Here is a 21,329-nt window from a genome sequence, read left to right as displayed (position 1 = left end):
TTGTAAACTCGGCACTTAACTTTGTAAACAGTTGTGCTTTTTCCAAACTTCCTCCACCCCATCCATTCTTTTATTTATCTGAGTTAATGCAAGTTTCTCTTGCACAAAGCAAAAAAGAATGCAACTGAAACTCCTATCTTAGTTAAAGGTTTCTTTGTTCTATTAAGAACCTTACTTGACTGCTCAACACTATTGCCCAGAAGAAGAATACATATTTAAATCTCAATTCCCCTCACGGGAAGAGAGTCCATTTGGAGCCCTACAGTAGATATAACTGGCTTGAGGACAAAATACTGTTAAAAAAATGCGTTAATCTAAACTTTCTTCCTGAACCACGGAATGGGTTGAGTTGGAAGGGACCTCAAAGCCCACCCAGTTCCACCCCCCTGCCATGGGCAGGGACACCTCCCACCAGACCAGGCTGCCCAAAGCCCCATCCAGCCTGGCCTTGAGCACCTCCAGGGATGGGGCATCCACAGCTGCTCTGGGCAGCCTGTGCCAGGGCCTCACCGCCCTCAATAGTAAAGAATTTCTTATGAATATCTAATCTAAATCTCCTCTCTTTTAATTTAAAGCTTTTTCCCCTTGTCCTATCACTACATGTAGGCCCCCTTTAGGTACTGGAAGGCCACTATAAAGTCTCCACGGAGCCTTCCCTTACGGGTCTCAATTCTAACACTCCACGCTCTACACCCACTTATCTTTACCCTTCTAACATTTTGAGCATTTACATTTGTGTGCAGCTGCTTCCTGTACCAGCTCATGAGGTTGTGGAGAGGGTGAAACTAGAGACTGTAAGAGATGGAGTTACGCAGATACCGGCATAGTGTAAAAATACACCGCAGAACTGGCGCTACCACCTATGAGACTGCTGCAAACAAATGGGACTTCCACTGACAGCTGTATTTCTCAGAAACTTACCGCTGGTACTCAGTGGCAAGAGGACAAGACACATAGGACAGCAGCTTTCTGACAGGCTACAGATTTGCATGCAAAATAAAAATGACCAGCAACCCTACCCCACTAAAAATAAAACCAGAAGTTCCTTTTCCAGCTCACCTTCCCATAGACAAGCTGCTCACCTGAGCCTGCTGCTAACTGAGCTATTTATCTTGCAGAATGGTAAGGAAGCACGAGACCAGTGGCATTTGTAAATTCCGTATCTGTGAGCCACTGACCACAACGGTGTCAGGCCTCTAAACACTGTCAGAAATTTGCAGCTATCTGTTGAAATAGTGGTGTTTGGTTCTGTCTGGGGGCATAATACAATCCAAGGGGCTCCTGAGGGAAACACCTTACAGCTCCTTGTGCATCTCTTGACCAAGCATGTTACTTTCCCACATATTTCAAGTATGATCACGTAACGGTCAGGTGTGCAGTCAGTAACGGGACAGCAAGTGCACGCAGAATCCAGCCATATAACATGCTGCACGTACGCCCTAATGATGTGACGTGCGTTTGAGGTCACACGACAACACTACCTGGTCGTGGCAAAAGAAGTGGTTTTAGAGCCAAGACAAAGTGGGGCACAAGGCAGAAAGGAAGATCTTTGTCACCAAATAAACAAAATCAAATTGTAATAGTAACTTGGCCCACATCCTGCTCCGAAATCTTACCTGAAGCAGCTCTCTGGATAGAGGTGATTCTGATGAACAGGGTCTAGCCTAAGGTCCACAGGTTGCCTATGTCTGCTCAAGGCTCCAAAGGATCATGACTATGGATTTAGGGAGTTGCATTTAAAATAAACAAACACAAAGCACCACTTCCTGGCTAGTGATCAGTTTTACACAGACGCGCGCAATATTCAGCAACACTACCCATCACCAAAGTGAAAATGTTTAGGGAAACTGCATGCCACATCTGTACAGTAATTCAGCAAACTTCTTTCAAATACAAGCACCAAGCTTTTTAATATTTACACAACTTTTGTTCCTGATGCAAATATTCTGCTCATTCACTCTTCCATGGAACGTTCATTCCCTCAATATTGCAATTTCACAGCTAAACATATTAATAGGGTCATAAATATTCAGATTATGTAATAAAGGCAGAGAAAGCAGCCGATAAAATGCTGTTAACATTCATTTACAGCAGCTGGGAAGGCCCTGCCAAATGCTGCTTTACATAACAGGTCGTGACGCTCTGACTGCATTAAGCTTTCTGATCACTCTTCCTTTATCTGCTATGATTTTGAACACAGTATGAGACAGTGCAGACTATTCAATGGATTTAGAAGTCCTTTCAAGCACACCAACATTTCAAAGGTTTAAAAGATTAAAATATCAAAAAGAACCTTGTGCTAACCATGTTTGTGCTTTTGCGTTCTATAGCACAGACAGGAAAGCGAGATTCGCATCGCTTAGCTCCCCAATTCACTGCCTGCAATAAGTTTTAAAAGTAAGTTCATTTATTGTACCATACTTTAGTTGAGCTAGATACTCAAAAAGAACAACATTCAGTGAATTTAAAACACCTCCATTACAGTTTTCAAAAGGCATCTTGAACACTATTGAGACACTGTAGTGCGTGTATAATCCCGGCAGTAATCTAAATTAATTTTATCTTCAGAGTTGCATGTGAATCAGATGACAGTTCTTGGTTTGCTTCAGTATCTTCTGTTATGCTTCCGTATGTTTCAGTACATTCTCTGTTAGACTTACGAAACCAGGATTCCCAAAGCATGGGCCAGGTCCCACCAGCTCCCGAGCAAGCTTCAGCCTGACACGAGGCTGCAGGACTAGGTCAGGACGTTTGACTGTATGAAGTGATGACTCACACTTTGATTCATTCCATTTGCATATTTCCATGCCAAAATTAAGCCTGATCCTGCAGACGTTTATGGAGATTAGTAGCCCTAGGAAGGTTAAGAGCCCTGGTGAGGTCAACAAATTCATGTGTATAAAGTAAACAAGGCCGCGCATAACAGGACACACACGGCAGCTACTATACTGCTTAGAGAAGCAGTACTGCTTCATTCATCCCTCCAGCCCCGCATTCGTTAGCAACTATTCACAGCACTGAATGCCGTACAAAGCCTAATGCTTTAACTGACGGAAATTTTACAGCAGTAGGTCTCAAGCTTTCCTGTAGCCAAGGCTCGTTAGAGAGAATTGACACGTCTGTACCCCACGGAGGAGCCTGAGCAGCACATACCAGCCCAGGCTACACCCCATCGGTGTGGGGAACAGCTTCCGTGATGCCCACGCCACCAGCTAGGAAACCACAAGGCTAAAGTAAACAGGACCTGACTAGTTACCAGATGTTGACAAAAATCTTAACCATTACCGGAAAAATAAAACTTGCAAAGGAAAACGCCAGTTTCATCAACACTCGTTCAGCTGTGTTAACTCTGCACCAAATTGCAAGGCGCTCAGTACTTCCATCTGCGTGGGGATACTTCAGTCACCTCCTGAACTCCTGCAGACCTAGCGACTCGTCAGTGCATTCACTCCCCTGAAACGAAGACCTCTCTTCACTTCAAATTAAATGCACTTGCCCAAGTTACAGTGCAGTTTTGTCCCAGCCTTGGAGAAAGAGAGGCTCAGTGTTGTGGTTTTTTTTTTCACAAGAATGTGTCTGCTTGCACAAGAATTACAGAAGAGGTGTCTTCCCAAAATCACAGACACCTGAGATGAGATTCAAAAGGGTAATTCCAACGTTATAAACACACTGTATGAATAATGACCCTTATGATCCCAGTAAGGGAGCTGAATCCCTGCTGCCCTACATAAGGTGTGAGTCGTAATTTAAAAATCGCTCTTTCAAAGCATCTTGCAAGTAGGCATATAAGCAAGGCAAAAGTTCCCCAAATGGAAGTAACTATCATAGTAAATCCCATGATCTCACATACTACCGATATCTTATTAACAGAGAAAACATTGTAATTTCAGAGATGGCATCTAAAAAAACAGTATCTAGAGTTAAATTTACTTTCAAATACCCTAACACAAGCAATGCTAAGGAAGAAGAAAGCCACACAATGTAAAAAGCACGTGTGCTGCAAGTCCGATGTTAAAACTCAGAAAATAACACGTTACACATAAAGTTAGGGCACTGAACTTTCTACTAAGCCTTCACACGCATTCCATCTCCTTGTTTACAGTACTTGTAATGCATTAGCTATGCATTTGATACATCATTCCATTGCAATTAAAAAAAGGTAATCAAATGAATAGCTAGATAAATTACCTGGCAGCTTGGTGGAGTGCAGAAGAGAACTAGACACAAATTCTTCTTTCAAACACTAAATAAGCCAGTGTACAAATTCAGAAACATACCCAAATGGTTTTCTTAAATCCCCTTTTTAAATCAAGTAGGAGAGAATTTGGACATTTCCATCTTCTTGCCTGATTCTTAGCTACAGTACTTTGCACAGAGCTGTTGAAACAACCTGACTTGGAGTAGTACAAGGGAAGAGCAGGCACGTTAATACACCTGGGTAAAGCCCAACACCTGTAAGCACCCTGTCTGCCTGAGGTGCTGCCTGCTGTTCTGTGAAACAGCTCTGCAACAGACATAATCTGATCAACTGTCATAACCAATACAGAGTTCTTCAGGATTTTTCTCCTTCCAGCTGTATCAACTGCACTGTAACCATTCAGCTCGCCCCTAAACCTCAACACATTCACTGTTTGATTAACAACTGCAGATTTGCCTCAGTAACATCTGCAAACCCACTCCCCTTCTTTCCTCCTTAAACAGTAGTTAAGACAATTTTTTCACCCTCAAAAAAAAAACCCCACTCTTCACAGATATGAAATAAGTCAGGAATATTTCCAGAATAAGACTACGGTGACTGCTATGAAAGCTGGTTGTGAATTGGCAACTCGGGCAACAGGAAAGCAGAATCACCATGCGGCAGATGTCTGAATACGCTGTACGAATCGAGTACTTCGGAAAGAATAATCAGAGCAAAGGTTCGTGCAAACACACATTCGTTTACGAACCTTTCAGATAACTCTGAGCGAACATTTTTTTTTCATTGAGGCAATCTTCCAAAAATTGCCTTAACTCTAGCAGGGCATTAAAATTAAAAATCAATACAAAGGAAAGGGTCAGGGTGTTTTTGTATACTACGTGACCACATGTAATGAATGAATAAGGTATCCTCTGAATACTTCCCCCTTCCAGACTGATAAAATCCGTATTCTCGCTTTAGAGTGGTGACACAAATACCTCAGTCCTACAGCCCTCTCTCTCCACCTTTTTCATTTGTTTAGAAAAGCAGAAGAGCAGGAATACACACTTGCTGGAATACATAGTGAAACCTGTATCTCTTCGGTGACTGCTCTAACCACCAGGCGATGGATTCATATTCACTCTGTAAATAATTAAATATTCATTAAGTCTGGGGAAAAGCAGAACAGCTTCAACAGACAAGAAAACAGGGGGAGACTTGTCCCCACATATTCCATTACCTCATTCTTGGAGCAATCACTTGCAAGATGGGCGATCTGGGATTCAAAGCTCAGTTTTGGGCAAGATCACGGTAGCAAGATGTGAAAGCAGACTCCTCGTGTTAATGCTGTGATCACTAGGAAGGCTGCACTGATCAGACTCCTGACACCACAGCATCACATGGATTTTTACCTGGTTCATCGAATGAAACTTTAACATTTCAGGTCTTCCCTAGTGGCAACTCAGATTACATCAGCGTGGATGGGGCCAGCATTATCCCTTCCCTCTGCCAGCTGAAGGCAAAGCAGCTTCTGATCTATAAATAAGGGGAACTCGGCTAGCGAGATGCTGTGCTTTAAATTATAACTCCTGTTAACAGTGTGCAGAATAAACATGTAGGCCAGTATATGCAGTCACATAAACATACCCACGGACACCTCTGAAGTGAGACAGCAGCTAAAAGGGGAACTAAACATGGCATCTGAAACAGCAAACACATAGATTTAATCCCACGGGGTATTTTTCACCCTAAGCCTCTTGGAGCCCGTATGGAAGAGCGCGAAAACTGCTGTGGTAGCCTGGAAGTCTGTTTGTCCAGGCCTGAGCCAAGACCTCCCTCACTCCACAGAGGCCATCCTGCAGCCATCAGGAAGTGACACGGAGTCAGCACAGAGCTGAGCTGTTAAAAAAAAAAAAAAATCTTACTAGATTTTTTTTTACATATAAAAGTGGAAAACATGCTCCAGTTTTCTGTGTCTGGGTACAGCCAGCCGGAGCCACACACGATTCAGTATTTGATTCCCCGTGTTCTGCTAAGTTTGCAGGTAGAAGTTCAGGAGCTCTGCTCAAATACAGACTTTTTCATTGACCACATTTCAGCCATTAATTTTTTTCATGCTTTTCTTTACTTATAGTACCAGAGACATTTCCGCAAAAGCAGGTATTGTGCCTCCCTGAGGTGCCTTTACTCAGAACAGTTATGATAATGCATTAAAGCCTTGGCAGAAGCCACCAGAAGCAGCAAGTCTCAAAGCACGATCGGTACAAAAACCATACAAAACCCCCAACTCTCACACCCCCTAACCTCTCTGGCTCAACAGAAACCTGAAAAAGTAACATTTTACTTCACATTTGCAGTTTATTAGTTCCAGGGAGACCTTATTGCAGCCTTACAATACTTAAAGAGGGCTTAAATGAAAGATGGAGAAAGACTCTTTGTCACGGATTGTAGTGATAGGACAAGGAGTAGTGCCTTTAAACTAGAAGAGGGGAGATTTAGGTTAAATATAAGGAGGAAATTCTTTGAGGGTGGTGAGGCCCTGGCACAGGCTGCCCAGAGCAGCTGTGGATGCCCCATCCCTGGAGGTGCTCAAGGCCAGGCTGGATGGGGCTTTGGGCAGCCTGGTCTGGTGGGAGGTGTCCCTGCCCATGGCAGGGGGTTGGAGCTGGGTGGGCTTTAAGGGCCCTTCCAACCCAAACCATTCTGTGAGTCTGTGATTTATAAGTTCTATTTTTAGCAGCAGTCTGTTGATAGACAGCTGACCACGTAGACTTCAGTCAAGAAACCACTCAGCAAATTCAGTCAGCTACAAGGAACAGGACAGTTCAAGGTGCTCCTGGCTGCTTGTTTCTCAACAAAGCCATACAATCACATTTGTGCAGGGTAGCGTATTCCACCCTCCTTCGGGTAAAGTTCAAGGCAGCGACGGGAGTACTGCTTAAGCAGCACAGGGCTCGACCCATAGCCACAACATCATGGCACCAGAAGTGGCTGGCAATTAAAGGATTACAGCTGAGATGACTGTAATCCGATGAGCTCAGCCAGGGATGTACGGGGCCACTCACAGCAGGGGAAGAACCGAGGCAGGGCTCGTGTGACATCGGTGGCAGCCGAGGGGCCTCCCCCCGGCAGCCCCAGCAGGAGGGGACCCGCCGCCCGCACCGCGCTCCCCATCATCCCGGCACAGTGGATCCGCTCCTGCTCCACGCTCCGCTGCAGCTCCAACACGTGAGTACCGGGGGAGACTGACGCTTCCCCTCTGCTTTCTGTCACGACGTGATGCATCTCACGAGTTGTATGCACTGCTGCTGGGAAATTCGGAGGGCACCAATGCATGAAGGCAGCCTTAAGAAGGTGCATACTACAAACAATCCTATTACGCTGGTTCTTAACCTCAAGTAGTCTACCAGGCAGCAAAGCCAGCATAGGTTAGGGAAAAAAAAATCAACTTTTTAAACATATCTCTGTCTGCTTGCAACACAGAACAAGGTAGCTTTCCATTACATAGCTGGTTCTTCGTGGAGCTGATATTATTTATGCCAGGCATGCAGAGACACCAATTTGCCACATGCACAAGGCACCTATGGACAAGAGTTTATGTGCTTTCATTTCTACTAACCAGCAAATTAGGGATTTGCAAGAGGAAAAGCATGCTGTGCCATCTAAACACTAACACTTAGAACAACCTTGGTGTGTCAAGTGTCCTGTAACTAAGGGTAAAAACTTTTTTTTTTTCTTTTTAGTATTCATTCCAAATACCTCCATAAACACTGTCAAAGGAGTAAAGAGTAACTTCCAGCCCTTCAGCTTGGCCTCAGGACGTTTTGGTACAGAGGCTTGCATTGCAGTGCATCTGGCAAGCAAGGGCACCTATGGCTGGATGCACTAGAGAGCTCTCTAACTCAGCGCCCCAAACTGCTAGGAATATAAAACCTTAAGGAAAGGACTGTGTGTGGATCACCAGGACCAGTCTGCTGTTACCACAGGCAATTCTATCATACAATCTTTCCTGACAGATTATTTACTGGACAGTTGTCACCTTCTTAAAAAAATATAAATTAAAAATAATAAAAAAAAAGAAGTTAACAATGGAAGTCTAAAGGTGTTTGGAAGCAAAAAACCCAAAATGTTAGGTCTTCCTGTTCTATAATTAAAAAAAAAAAGCACAATGTAATTGAATTGTAATATTTTCATTGTTCTTACTACCTTCCAAACAGTAATTTAATTGCTGAGATTGCTGAGTTAGAAAGTTTCAGTTCAGATGCCTGCTCGTCTTGGTACTGAATGAACGCATTTTTTTTTAATCTTGTCTCTGACCTAACACTTAAGATTGTTTATCCTCTCTTCACTTAAAAAGAGGCAGAGGGGAAAAGCTGAGAGCAGCAAGGCTTGAAAGAAGACAGGTTGTTGAAAGAACAGAGCCATACAAGAGCTATCACTGAATCTTATTAGACTTCTGCTGTACTATGTAAACACGAGCAGACTCCTCTGATTTTCAGGAAGCAGATACTTTGGAATTGGCTAGCACAGCAGCGACTGATGCCTTTTACCATATGAAAGCATGTACGCTGGAAAGTGAAAGGGGATCAGCACATCTCCTTATTTAGTTTAGCACAAGGACAGAGCAAAGCAAGAAGCATGCACTACTCCACTTGTGGCTTCTTGGAAGAAACGAGTCAAAGCGGCATCCTGAAGACTCCTGACACAACAGAGCACCAGTGAACCGCTGGTAGTTCCTACACGTGGAGTAATTCAGATGAGTAAGCACTGAGTCAGTTAAGCGGTCTGGACAGTCCATTTACATGAATGTGCTGGAGTCATTTCTGGTTCCCAGAGCAGCTCGTTAGGTACAGGGTTGCAGTCATGACTTCCTGTAAGCCACCATCCGCTAAACCAGCTGCATTTGCTTATTTCCAATATGGTTAACAAGAAATAATACGCTGTAAGTGCAGTATTTTTGTATAATTTCTGTAACTTCACTTCTATTTCACAATCTTAAAAAAAATGTCTAGTATATTTTGAGAATGTTTTGGTTATACTAGTACAACTCTCTTGCCTGCTCGTCAGCACTTTACACCTGTAATAAGAAGTCTCAGGAGGTTCCAAGTTGAATTCAAAGAGGTTTTATCCGTCAATAATAGACAACATATCAAAGTTTAAAGGGATATTTTAACTGATCATACTTCTAAGCAAGCTCTACTGAAACTTTTCCTAGAAGAATAATAGCCACAAACAGCTTTTTTCCCCTCTCACCACTCTAACTTAAAAGCACCCTTCAGCCCCACCCAACCCCAAACACTACGATCAAGGTAAATGCAGATCCAAGTACCCACACACCTTCATGGGGACCTCATTAAAATCAGGTCAGCTGCGCTGTCCTGCGCTGGTCAGTTCGGTGTTAGTGACACAGGTCATCCTGAACTCATCTCACAGACACGCTATTACAGAGTCGAGTCATAACGCATACACCTTCAGCACTGCACTGTCTGAGAGTACTCAGCATCCTTGCTGGTGCTTATTTCCTGGAGATTTCTTTGTGGGGCAGGAGGCTGGGTCCTCTTCTTGCCCATACGTTTCAAGTGAAAGGCTACAAAGGGCACTTTTCCTACGTGCAACACCTGTATCATTGACATGCACCTAGAGCTGGGATGATTTGATTACACTGACCATGAAATAAAACAAGTGGTTTTTTCTTCTATGGAAGACAAACCGTTCATGACAATGTCTGTACTCACTGGCAAGAGGGAGCAAAACCAAGCCATTACCATGCCCATATGCAAACCAGTTCTTGGAAACCGATCATGAGGTGTGTTTGGGGTTATTTGCAAAACAGTCTCATTATGCTTTCCACAAAGAGATTCCACTGCAATCTCAGCATTTATCAATCACCTCATTCTTCTCCTAAGGTGAAATCCAGGCTTCCAGTCGGTTGTATGATGCAAGACTGAACACTGCACCTTGAAATTGATACAGGTGTATGCTTGAGAAATAGTTGCATGCACAGTGGAGAGGGAAGGGATTACCGAAGAAATTTTCCTTTTCCAGTTATTAAACACCAGCTAATAGAGAATGGCTCTGGGGTACAAGCATTTTGCCCTGGACATGATGAATTACTGGGCAGAGCACAGGTACAACATAATACACCACGTTTAGCCTATCGGGTGGCCGTAACCAACTTGTGACACGCCTGCATGTCTACCAGGAGATAACTCCCACGGGCAGCAGCATGCAGCGGATTCCTGAGGAAGCTCTGCCTCAGGATCACCGCTCCCGCTACAACAGATCAAAGTGAATTGTTTGCATCAGAGCACTCCCACAGGACCAAGCCATCACACAAACTGCCACAACAGCCTACGGTTGTTTAAATCTTGGAAACAAAGGAAAAAGAGCGGCGATAACCAACTCCTTTGGTTCTGGTGCCAGACATAGTCTTGGTAGCATAAAAGCCGTGCAGCGAGCAGACTTCCTGCGCTGACAGCTCTGCCTCTTGCCCAGAACACAGACCCCACACTCTCAGCGTCTCCCTCGCTGCTCCACCCCAAAAACCCAACGCTCGCCGGCCTCATCCCGCTGGTGGCATGCGAGCAGCCGTGCCAGCCATGGCACCACCAAGCGCCATCCAGGCCTGACAGCCACCGTGCCACCAACCACCACCTCCAGGCCTAATGTTTCTCTTCCTCCACAGTTCCTCCTTCCTCTGCGTTCCTCCACGTACGCAGCCCCAGCACCTCTTGCCCTCCGAGAGATGAGAAGTGGGGTGGCAAAAGGCACAAAGGAACCCCAAGAGGAAGGGGCTGCTCAGGGACTGACCAGCAGCGAGCGGGGCCAGGAGGCCCGGCCTGGGCGATAGGTGGTCAGCTGGAGCCTGGACAGCTCGCAGTAGAGCAGAGAAGGGTCCCTGAAGGTCGGCTCAATAGCTGGCACGGTGGGAGAAGCTGGCCACGGAGGAAAGAAACACTGCTGTGAGAATAAAACCTCCAGAAAGCAGAGGGGGCAGCATGTGGGGTGCAAGGAGCCCCAGTACGCGTTTATATTAATCGCTCGTGAATGAAAGCAAGCCCCCCCACTCCCCCCAGCTCCAAAGCCTATTTCACTCCACAAAAGCCAAGCAGTAAGAGTAGATTAGACTCTAATAGGGATTAATACAAGTTAAGGTAGCACTAATTTCCACTACGGAGACCAGAGAGGTTAGATGTGGGATAGCGTATCTGCCACTTGTAGCAGCAGCTTGAAAAAAAGCTGAAGGGCAGAAGTACCACCAGATGAACACGTGCTTGCTTTGACACCTGTCTGGCTCCGTTCGTGGTGTCCCCCATATCCAGCCCTGTCCAAAGCAGAGCTCAGACACGCTGAGCACCGTCAAGGCACGGTCAGTGATTTCTAATCGGCTGTGTAATGGTCAGTGGGAGACTTCTTATCCAGTCTCAGCAGCTCTGACCCGCTTCCTTCCAACGCTACCACCCATCACCGCTGACTGGCAGGGAAACCCATTTGCACAAAAGGCAGAAGCTAACCCAAGCAAAGTTTGAGGCAGAAAATGAGATGAAATTCAGATCCCATTGTGTCTTACCACAGCCATTTCAAAGCTATAAGTTTAATTTTATTAGCAACCAGTACTTCAGTTCATAAAAAAGTGACCAATAAAAGATAATGGCAGGAAATTAAATGAACCTTACCATGATTTAGAACCTTATTCTGCAATACTAAAACTGCACAGAAAGTACACTTGGAAAAGGAAAAAGCCCAAAAGAAGTAATCATAAAAGCATCCAAACTGCTATAGATGCAGAGACATATTAAACCTTTCTTAGAGAGTAATGGAAAAAAAGTGCAGGAATAGACAAAACTTAAATATTAAGTATGCGTTATGATTGCCATATTGCCAGAAATACTGGTCAGACAATCCATTCATTGCTTGCCCTTTCATGTGTGCTACAGCACTTAGAACTCCATCCACTTTTAAATTCAAACAAAATAATAAATAGTTTCACTGCAGGAACTGGAGACACCAGCTACACTGTGTGGTTAAACCAGGAAAAAAATAAAAATCTATTTCCTGACTGTAGGCCATATTTTCAAAACAGGTACCACAAAAAGTATTTTTTCCTTAATTACTAGAAAGACTAAGAGGCTCAAACCTCTGAAGTTCTTCAATCACAACCTTTGGGAAGTAGGCTGTGGTGTTTGTCTACCACCCAAAAAAATAAAAAATGAAATAAAATAAAGAATGCTCAGTTTATGACTGAACTACTTAAACTTGCAGATACTCCTACCAGCTGCAAAACCATCTACAAACTCACTGATATTTACCCAGACAACTGAAGATTTGTACTCTGAAGAGAAGGATCAGAGAGCAGAAAGTAGAAAGGAAAAAAAAAAGGTAAGAAACTGCCCTCCCATAGCCTCTCTCTCAAACATTTAACTCAAATTCAAAAACTACATGGAAAGCAATATCCTTTCTGAACTAGACAACAGTTATTGTGGCCAGGTTTTCTGATCACAAAAAAAATCTACTGAACCACACTTGATAAGCTTGAACTTTGGAAATTGGCCAGAATTTTCAAATTCTCATGAATTTTCTGAAATACAACATGAGAATTCTGACATCATCCAATACATTCTCAATTCCAAATTTTTCATCACAAAGGTTGTTTTTTTTTTCAAAGTAGTTATTAGGTACCTTTACCAAAACCTCAACCCAATTTCTATTTTACAACATAGCCCTTCCTCCAAGAGATTTCTGTTATTGTTTCAGTTCTAGATTGTTTTAATATGGAGCAAGTTGAAATTAAGTTTCACAAACTAGAATTTTTATTTTCCATAAAAGTGAATTATTCTATAAAATACAGAGTTCTAACAAATTGATTCTGGTGGAAAATAGGATTATTTCATTCTGAAGACGTCCACATGCCTATCAATTTTATGGAAGCATTTCCCTTCACAAAGTTTCTTTTGGATTTGCATTTTAAAAGCAACATATTTCTACTCAGTCACTTGCAACTGAAAAATGAAGGTTGGAAAAAGGAACCATCTCAGTAGGTCTTCTCTTACGCCTTTCCAGCTGAAGATTTAGTTGGGTAGGTAGCACAAAAGATAAACTCCATAGGTCCTCAGCAGTTCAAAAGATACAGAGGGCCTCACCGAACAGACAGGCACAGGTAACCAGTGAGCACAGTGCGTACATATGAAAAGCACATTTCTCCTGTGTGCTGAAGTCCAGCTGCAAGTCTCGAGAAGTCTGCCAGTTATGCCAGTTTAACATCTGGATCATCTGAAAGCTACTGAGCAGCATCCCCAGTCCTCAGCCGTATCAGGCTGGTCCACAGAATACAAAAAGTGTGATAATAATAGGCTACTACAGTCAACTGAGTGAACACATAGCTTTGAACTAAGGTGTGCTGTGTGTAAATTTAAGTAGGATCACATACGAGAAGGGTAATGCTCAACTCCTAACTATGCCACCTGTCTGTTGCTCATTTGAACAGGATGCTCCCCTCTCTAGCTCTAGTCGTACCACCACTCCCTTCCGCCACTTAACTGCAGGGTTGGAAGGAAATCCACCTCTAATGACTTCAGAGGCCCTGTAAAATTACTGCTTTCCTCAAAAAATCCACATGCAATTGACAGTGTGGATGATCAGGGATATTATGCGAAGCTATCTTACTCAGTAATCCAATATAGTCTACACATTGCCCGAGCCATTTTAAAAATAATTAAAATTGTTCCTCTGATCTGTCAAAATGTTCTTCAGTAAACAAGCTCTTGATGCCTTTCCTAAAGCTTCTGAATTAAAAAGTGAAACGTTACTGAGAAGTAGGTCCTTGTTGATTACGAAGCAACAAGGTCATACTGGAACAGAAGCGCATCGAGATAGCTCACTTCCAACCAGTAAGAGTTACAGAGCCAAGCAGTACTTCCCAGCCGCCTTTATGTCTTTACAAATTAAGGTACCTGTGTTGTCATAATATCCTTACAACCTCCAAAACAATGGCTACACATATCCATCTAGACAGATCTAACTTGAGTATTAAGGCACCCTTAAGAAATACCCTTCCACCTTCTATATGATGTTGGAGGAAGTGAACACAATTCCCTTATTTCTACAGTTGGGGTAGTTCTTGACAGAAATTAGCCTTAAGAAAATGGATATTACAGAAAAATGATGTGCAGTAAGATGTTCTGACTTGTGGGCAGAAGTACCTTGCCCACTTCAGCTTGACAAACAGGTAACATCTGCAGGCTCTTGCTGTTCCTGGATGACCTCCACGAAAGCAACAGCCAACATGCTGGTATTACTAGAGGAGTATCCAAGCAGACCATGGAGTAGAGGTCAGTTTAAGCCATCCAGGGACTAGGCAGAACAATTAACATCTGTCACTGCTTCCTATTTGAGGAGTTAAGAGCAGAAAAGCTATGTGAAGAATGACACTGTTAAATCCTCATTTCCAAAAATGGCACCATATGCATACTCCGCTAGCCATGTACATCAGAGGCCCCTTTTTCTTCAGTATCAATATTCAGACATGTCCCAATGGGATTTACAAGCGCACACATCGGGGGGATGGCTCCGAAATCACGCTGCATGCTGAGCTCAACGCCGCCTGACAACGAGGTAAGGGATAGACACGGTGCTTCGACCTAGCGTGGTGCAGGCGCCGGTCCCAAGGACCTCACAGGGACAGTTTGCTGCCCGGTCACCCCCATCCTTCACTGACACTAAATGTGTCAGCAGCAAGCAATCCAGTAGCGGCTGCAACCCCAGAAATCCAGGCAGAAAAAGCATTTTGGCCACACCCTTTCTTCTATCCAAACGCATGAAACACCAGGCAGTATGTAGGGACCTGGGTCCCTGCATTTACTGCCCCTTAAAGTTACTTTGCTGGCTAATTAGGACTGTTTCCTTAGCCCTTGACTGCCCCATATCAAAAAGATTTTCAAGGTATCACACAATGGTTATCACAACTTTGATACACTATCACTGAGCTAGCATGGAGCAGAATTACCCTTAATACAAAGAGTTCTTGTCACCTGAAATACAATTGCAGTGATACTGGTTGCAGAAAAAGCAGCCCTGGCTACAATTTCTAGCCCAGCATACTTTCCCCAACAGCTGCTCATCAACAATTCAAGCGAGACGGTCAGGACCGGACCATGCACAACACAGACCCCCCAAAGGAGCAAAGCAAGTCAGAATCCTGCTGAGCTATGGATACAAATGCCACTTCCCCCTGCAGTTATGATGGGGGACCGTGACACCAAAGGAGAGGCTGGTTATCAGGAATGCTCGCTACCTAAATCTTTGTTGTTTAGGAAATGAGCCAATACATGTAGCTGAAGGGCACGTTTCTTATTTATTTATTTATTCATAAGAAAAGAATGGCTTATACAGCAACTAGCTATAATTAGTCGGCACCGAGCCTGTGACAATCGTGTCAGAAGTAGGCAAAGAATAGACTGCACACCCTGCAAAGGGATTAAGATTATGGACATTTTTCCTGCTCAGTGATTAAGACAAATCTGAGCCATCTCCACAGAGAGGCAGAAGCACCGATACTCCGACGGCTTGATGGCACTGAATCCACCAGCAGCGTGAGAGCTGTCTCGGCTCTGTCCATCTCAGACGGGCGCCCGAACCTCGGCCTGCCAGCTCAGACAAGGACCCGCACCCCCTCCTGCCCATCCGTCTGACAGGTCTCTTATTTACTTTAAACCTATATCCCACCCTGGACCCACAGAGCCTTTCATCAGTGACAGGTATTTTTCACAGAAAAAAAAAAAAAGTTGAGCTTAGGAAGAAGAAAACCAAAAAACTACCTCTTTCCTTTTAAGTACAACAACAAAAACCACAAGAATCATTCGATCCCGCAAGATCAAACTGTCAAGATAAGAGGAAAAATGCCTGTGAGATTACAGAAAGTCAACAGATCTCTGAGCAGCTGAGGAGCGGCCGTGGTCTGAAGGTCCACAGCCCCCACCCTCATGGGGCAGGGGGCTGCCGAAGCCCCCGGGGCCGTGTGGGGACACGCTCCGTCCCTGAGGGAGGGTCCTCCCGAGGTGCATGAAGAGCACACCCACACCTTTTTTTTCTTTTTTTGTGTTAATAATCGGAGTTCAGGTGTGGCACGGCTCTTTGGGGGCTGCATTTCAGGCTCGCACCCATCCTTCAAGCACGCATTTATCGCGATTCGTGCGATATGAAGGAGAGCCGGGGGACCCACGCCGCCGCCCAGCCCGCTACTTTCTCATCCTCCAAGGCATCCGCAGGGGGGGGAAAAGCGGCGAGGGCGAGGCAAGCAGCCCCTGCCCGGCACAACACTTGCATGCGGCACGGCCCGGCGATGCGGGGCTGAGACGCTTCCTGGCATGGCCGAAAAGCCTCGCTCGGTGGCCAGCGACGAGGCTTCGCTAGCCACCAGCCCAGCGCAGCAGCAGCGAGCCGAGGGCTGGGCGGGGGCCACCGGCCATGTGCCCGCAGGCAGGGGCACGGCTCACCATTGTCTGCGGCCGGGGGCCACCGGAGCGGGGGGACGAGGGGAAGGGGGCGGCCGCTCGTGAAGTTGGGGCAACAGGCGCCGAGCCGAGCCGAGCCGAGCCGGGCCCGCAGCCCCGGGGAGCCGCCGCCCCGCGCTTACCTTTCACTTGGCTCTCATACTCCGCTATAATCTCTTTGTCCTTTTTGAATCTGCTCGGGGTTGACATTATCCGCTCGCTTCTTCCGCCTCTCCCCCTCCTCCTCCTCCTCCTCCTCCTCCTCCTCCTCTGCTCGCCTTCGGATCAGATGAGGACTAGCAGGTTTTCGGGACGGGCTCGCAACTCGCCTCGAGCCGGGCGAGCGCGGCGGCGGGCGGCTGGCCCCGGGCGGGGAGGCGAGGCGGGAGGCGGCGCTCAGACCAAGCCCGGCGCCGGCACCATCGCCCCGGGCAGGGCAGGGCACGGCCGGCGGCGGCGAGGCGCTCCGCGGCCCGGGGCCGCCGCAGGGCTGGGGGCGGCCGAGGGAAGGGCTGCGGGGGGCGCTAGGCGAGGGCCCGGCGGCTGCGCCCCACCATTGTTGTCTGCCCGGGGAAGGGGAAGGAGAAGAGAGGAGAGAGCGGGCGGTGGGAGGGAGGGAAGGAAGGAGGGAGAGAAGGAGGGAGGGAGGGAGAGAAGGAGGGAGGGAGGAGGGCTGCCGGGCTGCCTGCCCGCCTGGCGGCCGCGCTCGCTCCGCACGCCGGAGGCACCGGTTCCCCCTGCCCTGCCTGGCCGGGGGGCGGGGCGGGCGGCGCCCCGCCGCGCCCCGGAGAGGTGTCTCCGGGAACGGGCTGCTCCCCGCCCCCCTTCCTGCCTCCCCCCCGCCACCGCCCGGCCGCTGCCGCCGCCCAGCGCCCGGCTCCGAGGCCCCGGCGGCCGCCGCTGCCCCGCGGGCGGAGGCCTAGCAGGCCCGGCGGGCCCCGGGAGGGGGGAAGGAGGGAAGGGGCCGAGCCCGCGGGGGCCGGGGGAGAGGCTGGAGGGAAGGTGTGATCTGTGGGGTCCCCGTGGGGCTCCCCGGTTCCCCCGAGGGCAGGGCACGGCTTCGTGGTGGCCCCTCTGAGCGCCCCAGCGTGCCCAGGCCCAGCAGGGGACGGGGGCATGGTGGCACTGGGGGGAAGATGCAGCCCCCCTCGGGACACAGCTGGTTCTGGAGAACAGGAGCCTCAGCACCCCTGTGTGGGGCTATTCGTGGGGGAAGGAAACAAAACAGGGCGGGAGGCCACCCGAAATCTTGCTGCCTTGAAGTGCTGTGCATGGCATACAGGGGCCATGGTCCTGATGGACATCAGCGTGAGAAAGATGGACACCTAGGCCGGTGAGCCCCGGTGCCCGGCTTTCCCTGTGAAAAGGCTGTGAGACAAGCGCTGTGATAAGCTGAAGGTGGTCTAGAAGGGCAGGAAGAGCTGCAGGTGGGAGCACGGGGCGAGCCACCTGGGGGAGACACGGCCCAGGCGTGCCCTTGCTGTTGGGCGATGCCAGCAGCGAGGGGTCAGCCTCTGTCTCTGCCTGCAGAGCTGGCACCGGACTCAGCCCTACCGGGCTGCGGAGGATGTGCCAGCTCTACGGGCTGAGATGACGCCGTGCGTGCCAGGAGCTGAGCGCAGCAGCTAACCAAACCAATAGCCACACTTCTCATAGGGCCTGTACTCCAAGCTTGGGTCTCACTCACAAAAGGAGTCAGACAGGGTTCAGGTTGTGCAGCCCCTTTCCCTGACCCCTGATGGCACTGAAACTCAGCCTTTCTCTAAGAAGGGTTTGGACAAGAAAACAAGAACAAATAAAAACAAGGGAAAAGCAAAGGGTGATGGACATTGCTTCTTACGACAGGCAAAGAATGTGGCTGTCATTCTTGGAGTCAAGACCAAAAGTCAAACTCTGAGGCTGCAGATGCAGACTTTGAGCTGCAGGCAGGTCAGCTCTGAGGAGGTTAAAGGTATGTAGGGGGCTTCTGGAGACACAGAGGGCTCTACTGGCTTCAGGTAAATCCAGGAGTGATTAAGCAAAGTTGCAGACTAGCCACAAAGAGTTTCCAAAGGTGTGAGGCATGAGTGTGGTGAAAGTGCCCAGAGAAATAAAATACCTAGAGATCCTGTCCTGGACAGCTAGTCCTGACACAGCCAGGACCTGATCCTTTGGGACAAACAGGAGTGAGCACCGGGATCATCTGCTGCTGGGAGGTTTAAGCCAGCTACCCAGTAACTTGGCTGGATTTGAGATTTAGTGCTATGGAGATCTGGCCCTTGGGGGGAAATGGCAGGGTTATCGTGCTAATGCTGACTTTCTTGGCGGTGTTTATGTTTAATTCTTACAAACCCGTTGCCTTACCATTGCAGCTACTCACTTCCACACCTCTACCACACGTTTCTAGCAGTAAGCATATACATACCCTTTGCAACACATCTTTCACCTTTGTTAGGTACCATGCTCTCCCATGCTACAGGATTCCTGTTCTCCTTACACCCTCTTCATGTGCTGTTCTCTATAATTTTATTATGTCTCTTCCTCTTGCTCTCCCAGCACAGCTACTCAGTGCTGATCCCAATTCTGATCACCTAAAACAATCTTAGCACAAGACGTTATTGTCTGAAGCCAATTTACCTCCAAGCTGGATGGTCAGATTACATCCCTTGAATAAGAAGCCCTGACTCAAAAGAGCAATCATCTTCATAATCCCACCAAACTCTGATTTTCATCTCAGCCTTTGATGCTTGCTTCTTTCCTCCTGGCTGTTCCAGTCCATCTGTTAGCCTGGGGACAGGCTGATTTACAACACAGTAGGCCACTTTCCCAGGGGACACAGGGTGCTAACTGGAGATTAGCTGTGAATCTTGCCTCATCTTGCAGAGCAGAGTGTTTTCACAGCTGCTGAGGACGAAGAACAGTGGTCAAGTCCCCTCGTGCCCTGGGTGAAGCTCTGCAGGTTGGCCAGGCCAGTCCCAATCTCCCTTGTCTGGGAGCTGGGCATGCAAACCGTGCCTCAGATGTGGCTGGGGTCATGGATTTGAAGTTACCTGCCTCCTCCTCTCTTGGGGGCTGAAGGATGCAGCCCCATCTTGCCACCAAGCCTATGATGGGAAACACCGCCCAGATCTTTCTGCCCAGAAGAAGGGTGCAGAGGGGAGGCTGAATGTCTGCAGCACCCCTTCCTCTGTGTGCTAGGTGCTGCAGCCAGGGGCTGTGCCTGTCTCTGTGAAGCCACAGAGCTTTCTGTTTCTCTGCAATCGCCTGTGAGGATTCAGTAACCATCTGCCCATGGAAATTGCTCTCCCTGCCTGTCTCCCTGCGTTCAGCCTGCTGGGCTCAGGGCTGCCTGTCCGTGGCAGGATCACTGACCAAGGAAGGACTCGTGTCCCCAGCCGGCAGGGGCATGCCAGGCTCAGAGCTGCATGTATCCTGGATCCCTGGGTTAGGGCCGGCCTCTGGGACAACCAGGACTGAGCTGGCTGAGAAATCTGATTTCCATCCCCCCTACCACTCCCTGCCCTTCTTTAGGGATTGCCAAAGGATTGTGCATTATTACATGGGTGTAATCTTCTTTGAAGATGTTTGTGGCAGCTCAAGTCTCCGGACTCAATTCCGCACTGATTTACACAGCCTGCAATCCCATCGCGGGGATGGCGACTGCACAGGAACAGCCCCTGCCTGGCTTTGCAGTGTCAGGTTTGAGGTGACTTACAGGGCAGAAGAGATTATTACAGAAATTCCTGTCTTTTGAGACCTGTTCCCGGAAAGGTCCCAGCAGACTTCCCATCAATTTTAAGAGCAGCAAGCGCCAGGGCTCTGTAACAGTCCTGTTATACGAACCTCTGTGCATCCATGAATGGTGTTGGAAAACGCTGGCTTATCTACAAGGTAGTTCTGTGAACTCTGAATTATGGCATGTAGAGCATATCCAGCTCTGGTCAGGGAGGGTGCTGCAACATTTAAAAAGTATTAGGATAAAGCTGATTGAGAGCACATATGTTGTTGCAAGAGGCAGAGTTGTATCAATAATGCAGGGCAGTGGGGTACTGCAGCTGTGCGGTACTGGAGCAGGGTTTGTGGACGGTACCTCAGTGTGCAGTTAGATAATCTACTCCGTCGGGGAACTGGAAATCCTGAATTATGTATGATAAAACAGCAACGTGTTTATACAGAGAGCAGTTCCTGCAATACTTCATGCACTCAGTGCAAAAATGGAACAACACGGGCATGCTGGATTCTGCTTGCCTGAGAACTTCATTATTGTATTTCATTTACACAGACTGATGAGCTGCGCAGTATTTGCTTTCTTGTGCTGCTAATAAAAATAGACCATATAACTGATTGCTGGAGTATCACCGACCTCTCTGTGAGCACATAATGAAATGCATCAGCCCCCTTAAACAGCAAAACCCTACACTAATTTTCTTTAGGCTGAAAAGGAGACAGAAATAATTCATCACGCTTTATAATTGCAGTCAATCAGTCATTTTACAGTTGGATGGGAAGTCTCTAAGCGAACGACCAAGCTTTAACTGAAAGAATGAAATATTTGATTGTTACTGAAAAAAAACACCACAATAAGAGGCACCATTCAACGAGCTTGTTCAAACGTTTGTCACTGATAAGATGTACATTTCTATAGAATCAAATCTATTTGCTTGGCAATTAGATTATTTTAGTAA

General features: G+C 47.2%; 1 protein-coding gene across 3 annotated transcripts in view; it reads right to left on the bottom strand.

The window, feature by feature from the left end:
• SRGAP1 (SLIT-ROBO Rho GTPase activating protein 1) overlaps nucleotides 1-17,420 on the bottom strand; it is a 151,509-nt gene extending 134,089 nt beyond the window's left edge. The window contains exon 1 of one of the 3 annotated variants that reach the window (XM_066992485.1): nucleotides 16,809-17,420. In XM_066992485.1, the coding sequence (XP_066848586.1) occupies nucleotides 16,809-16,875 (67 nt within the window). In that variant the 5' untranslated portion in view covers nucleotides 16,876-17,420. The remainder of the gene's footprint in view (nucleotides 1-16,808) is intronic. The other 2 variants (XM_048065364.2, XM_048065365.2) reach the window with 2 other exon arrangements.
• Between the last annotated feature and the right edge of the window lie 3,909 nt (nucleotides 17,421-21,329).

Source organism: Anser cygnoides, chromosome 1, assembly GCF_040182565.1.
Source record: "Anser cygnoides isolate HZ-2024a breed goose chromosome 1, Taihu_goose_T2T_genome, whole genome shotgun sequence".
Classification (NCBI taxonomy): domain Eukaryota; kingdom Metazoa; phylum Chordata; class Aves; order Anseriformes; family Anatidae; genus Anser; species Anser cygnoides.
Note: the sequence above shows the minus strand (reverse complement) of the source record. Positions and strands in the feature narration are given on the sequence as shown.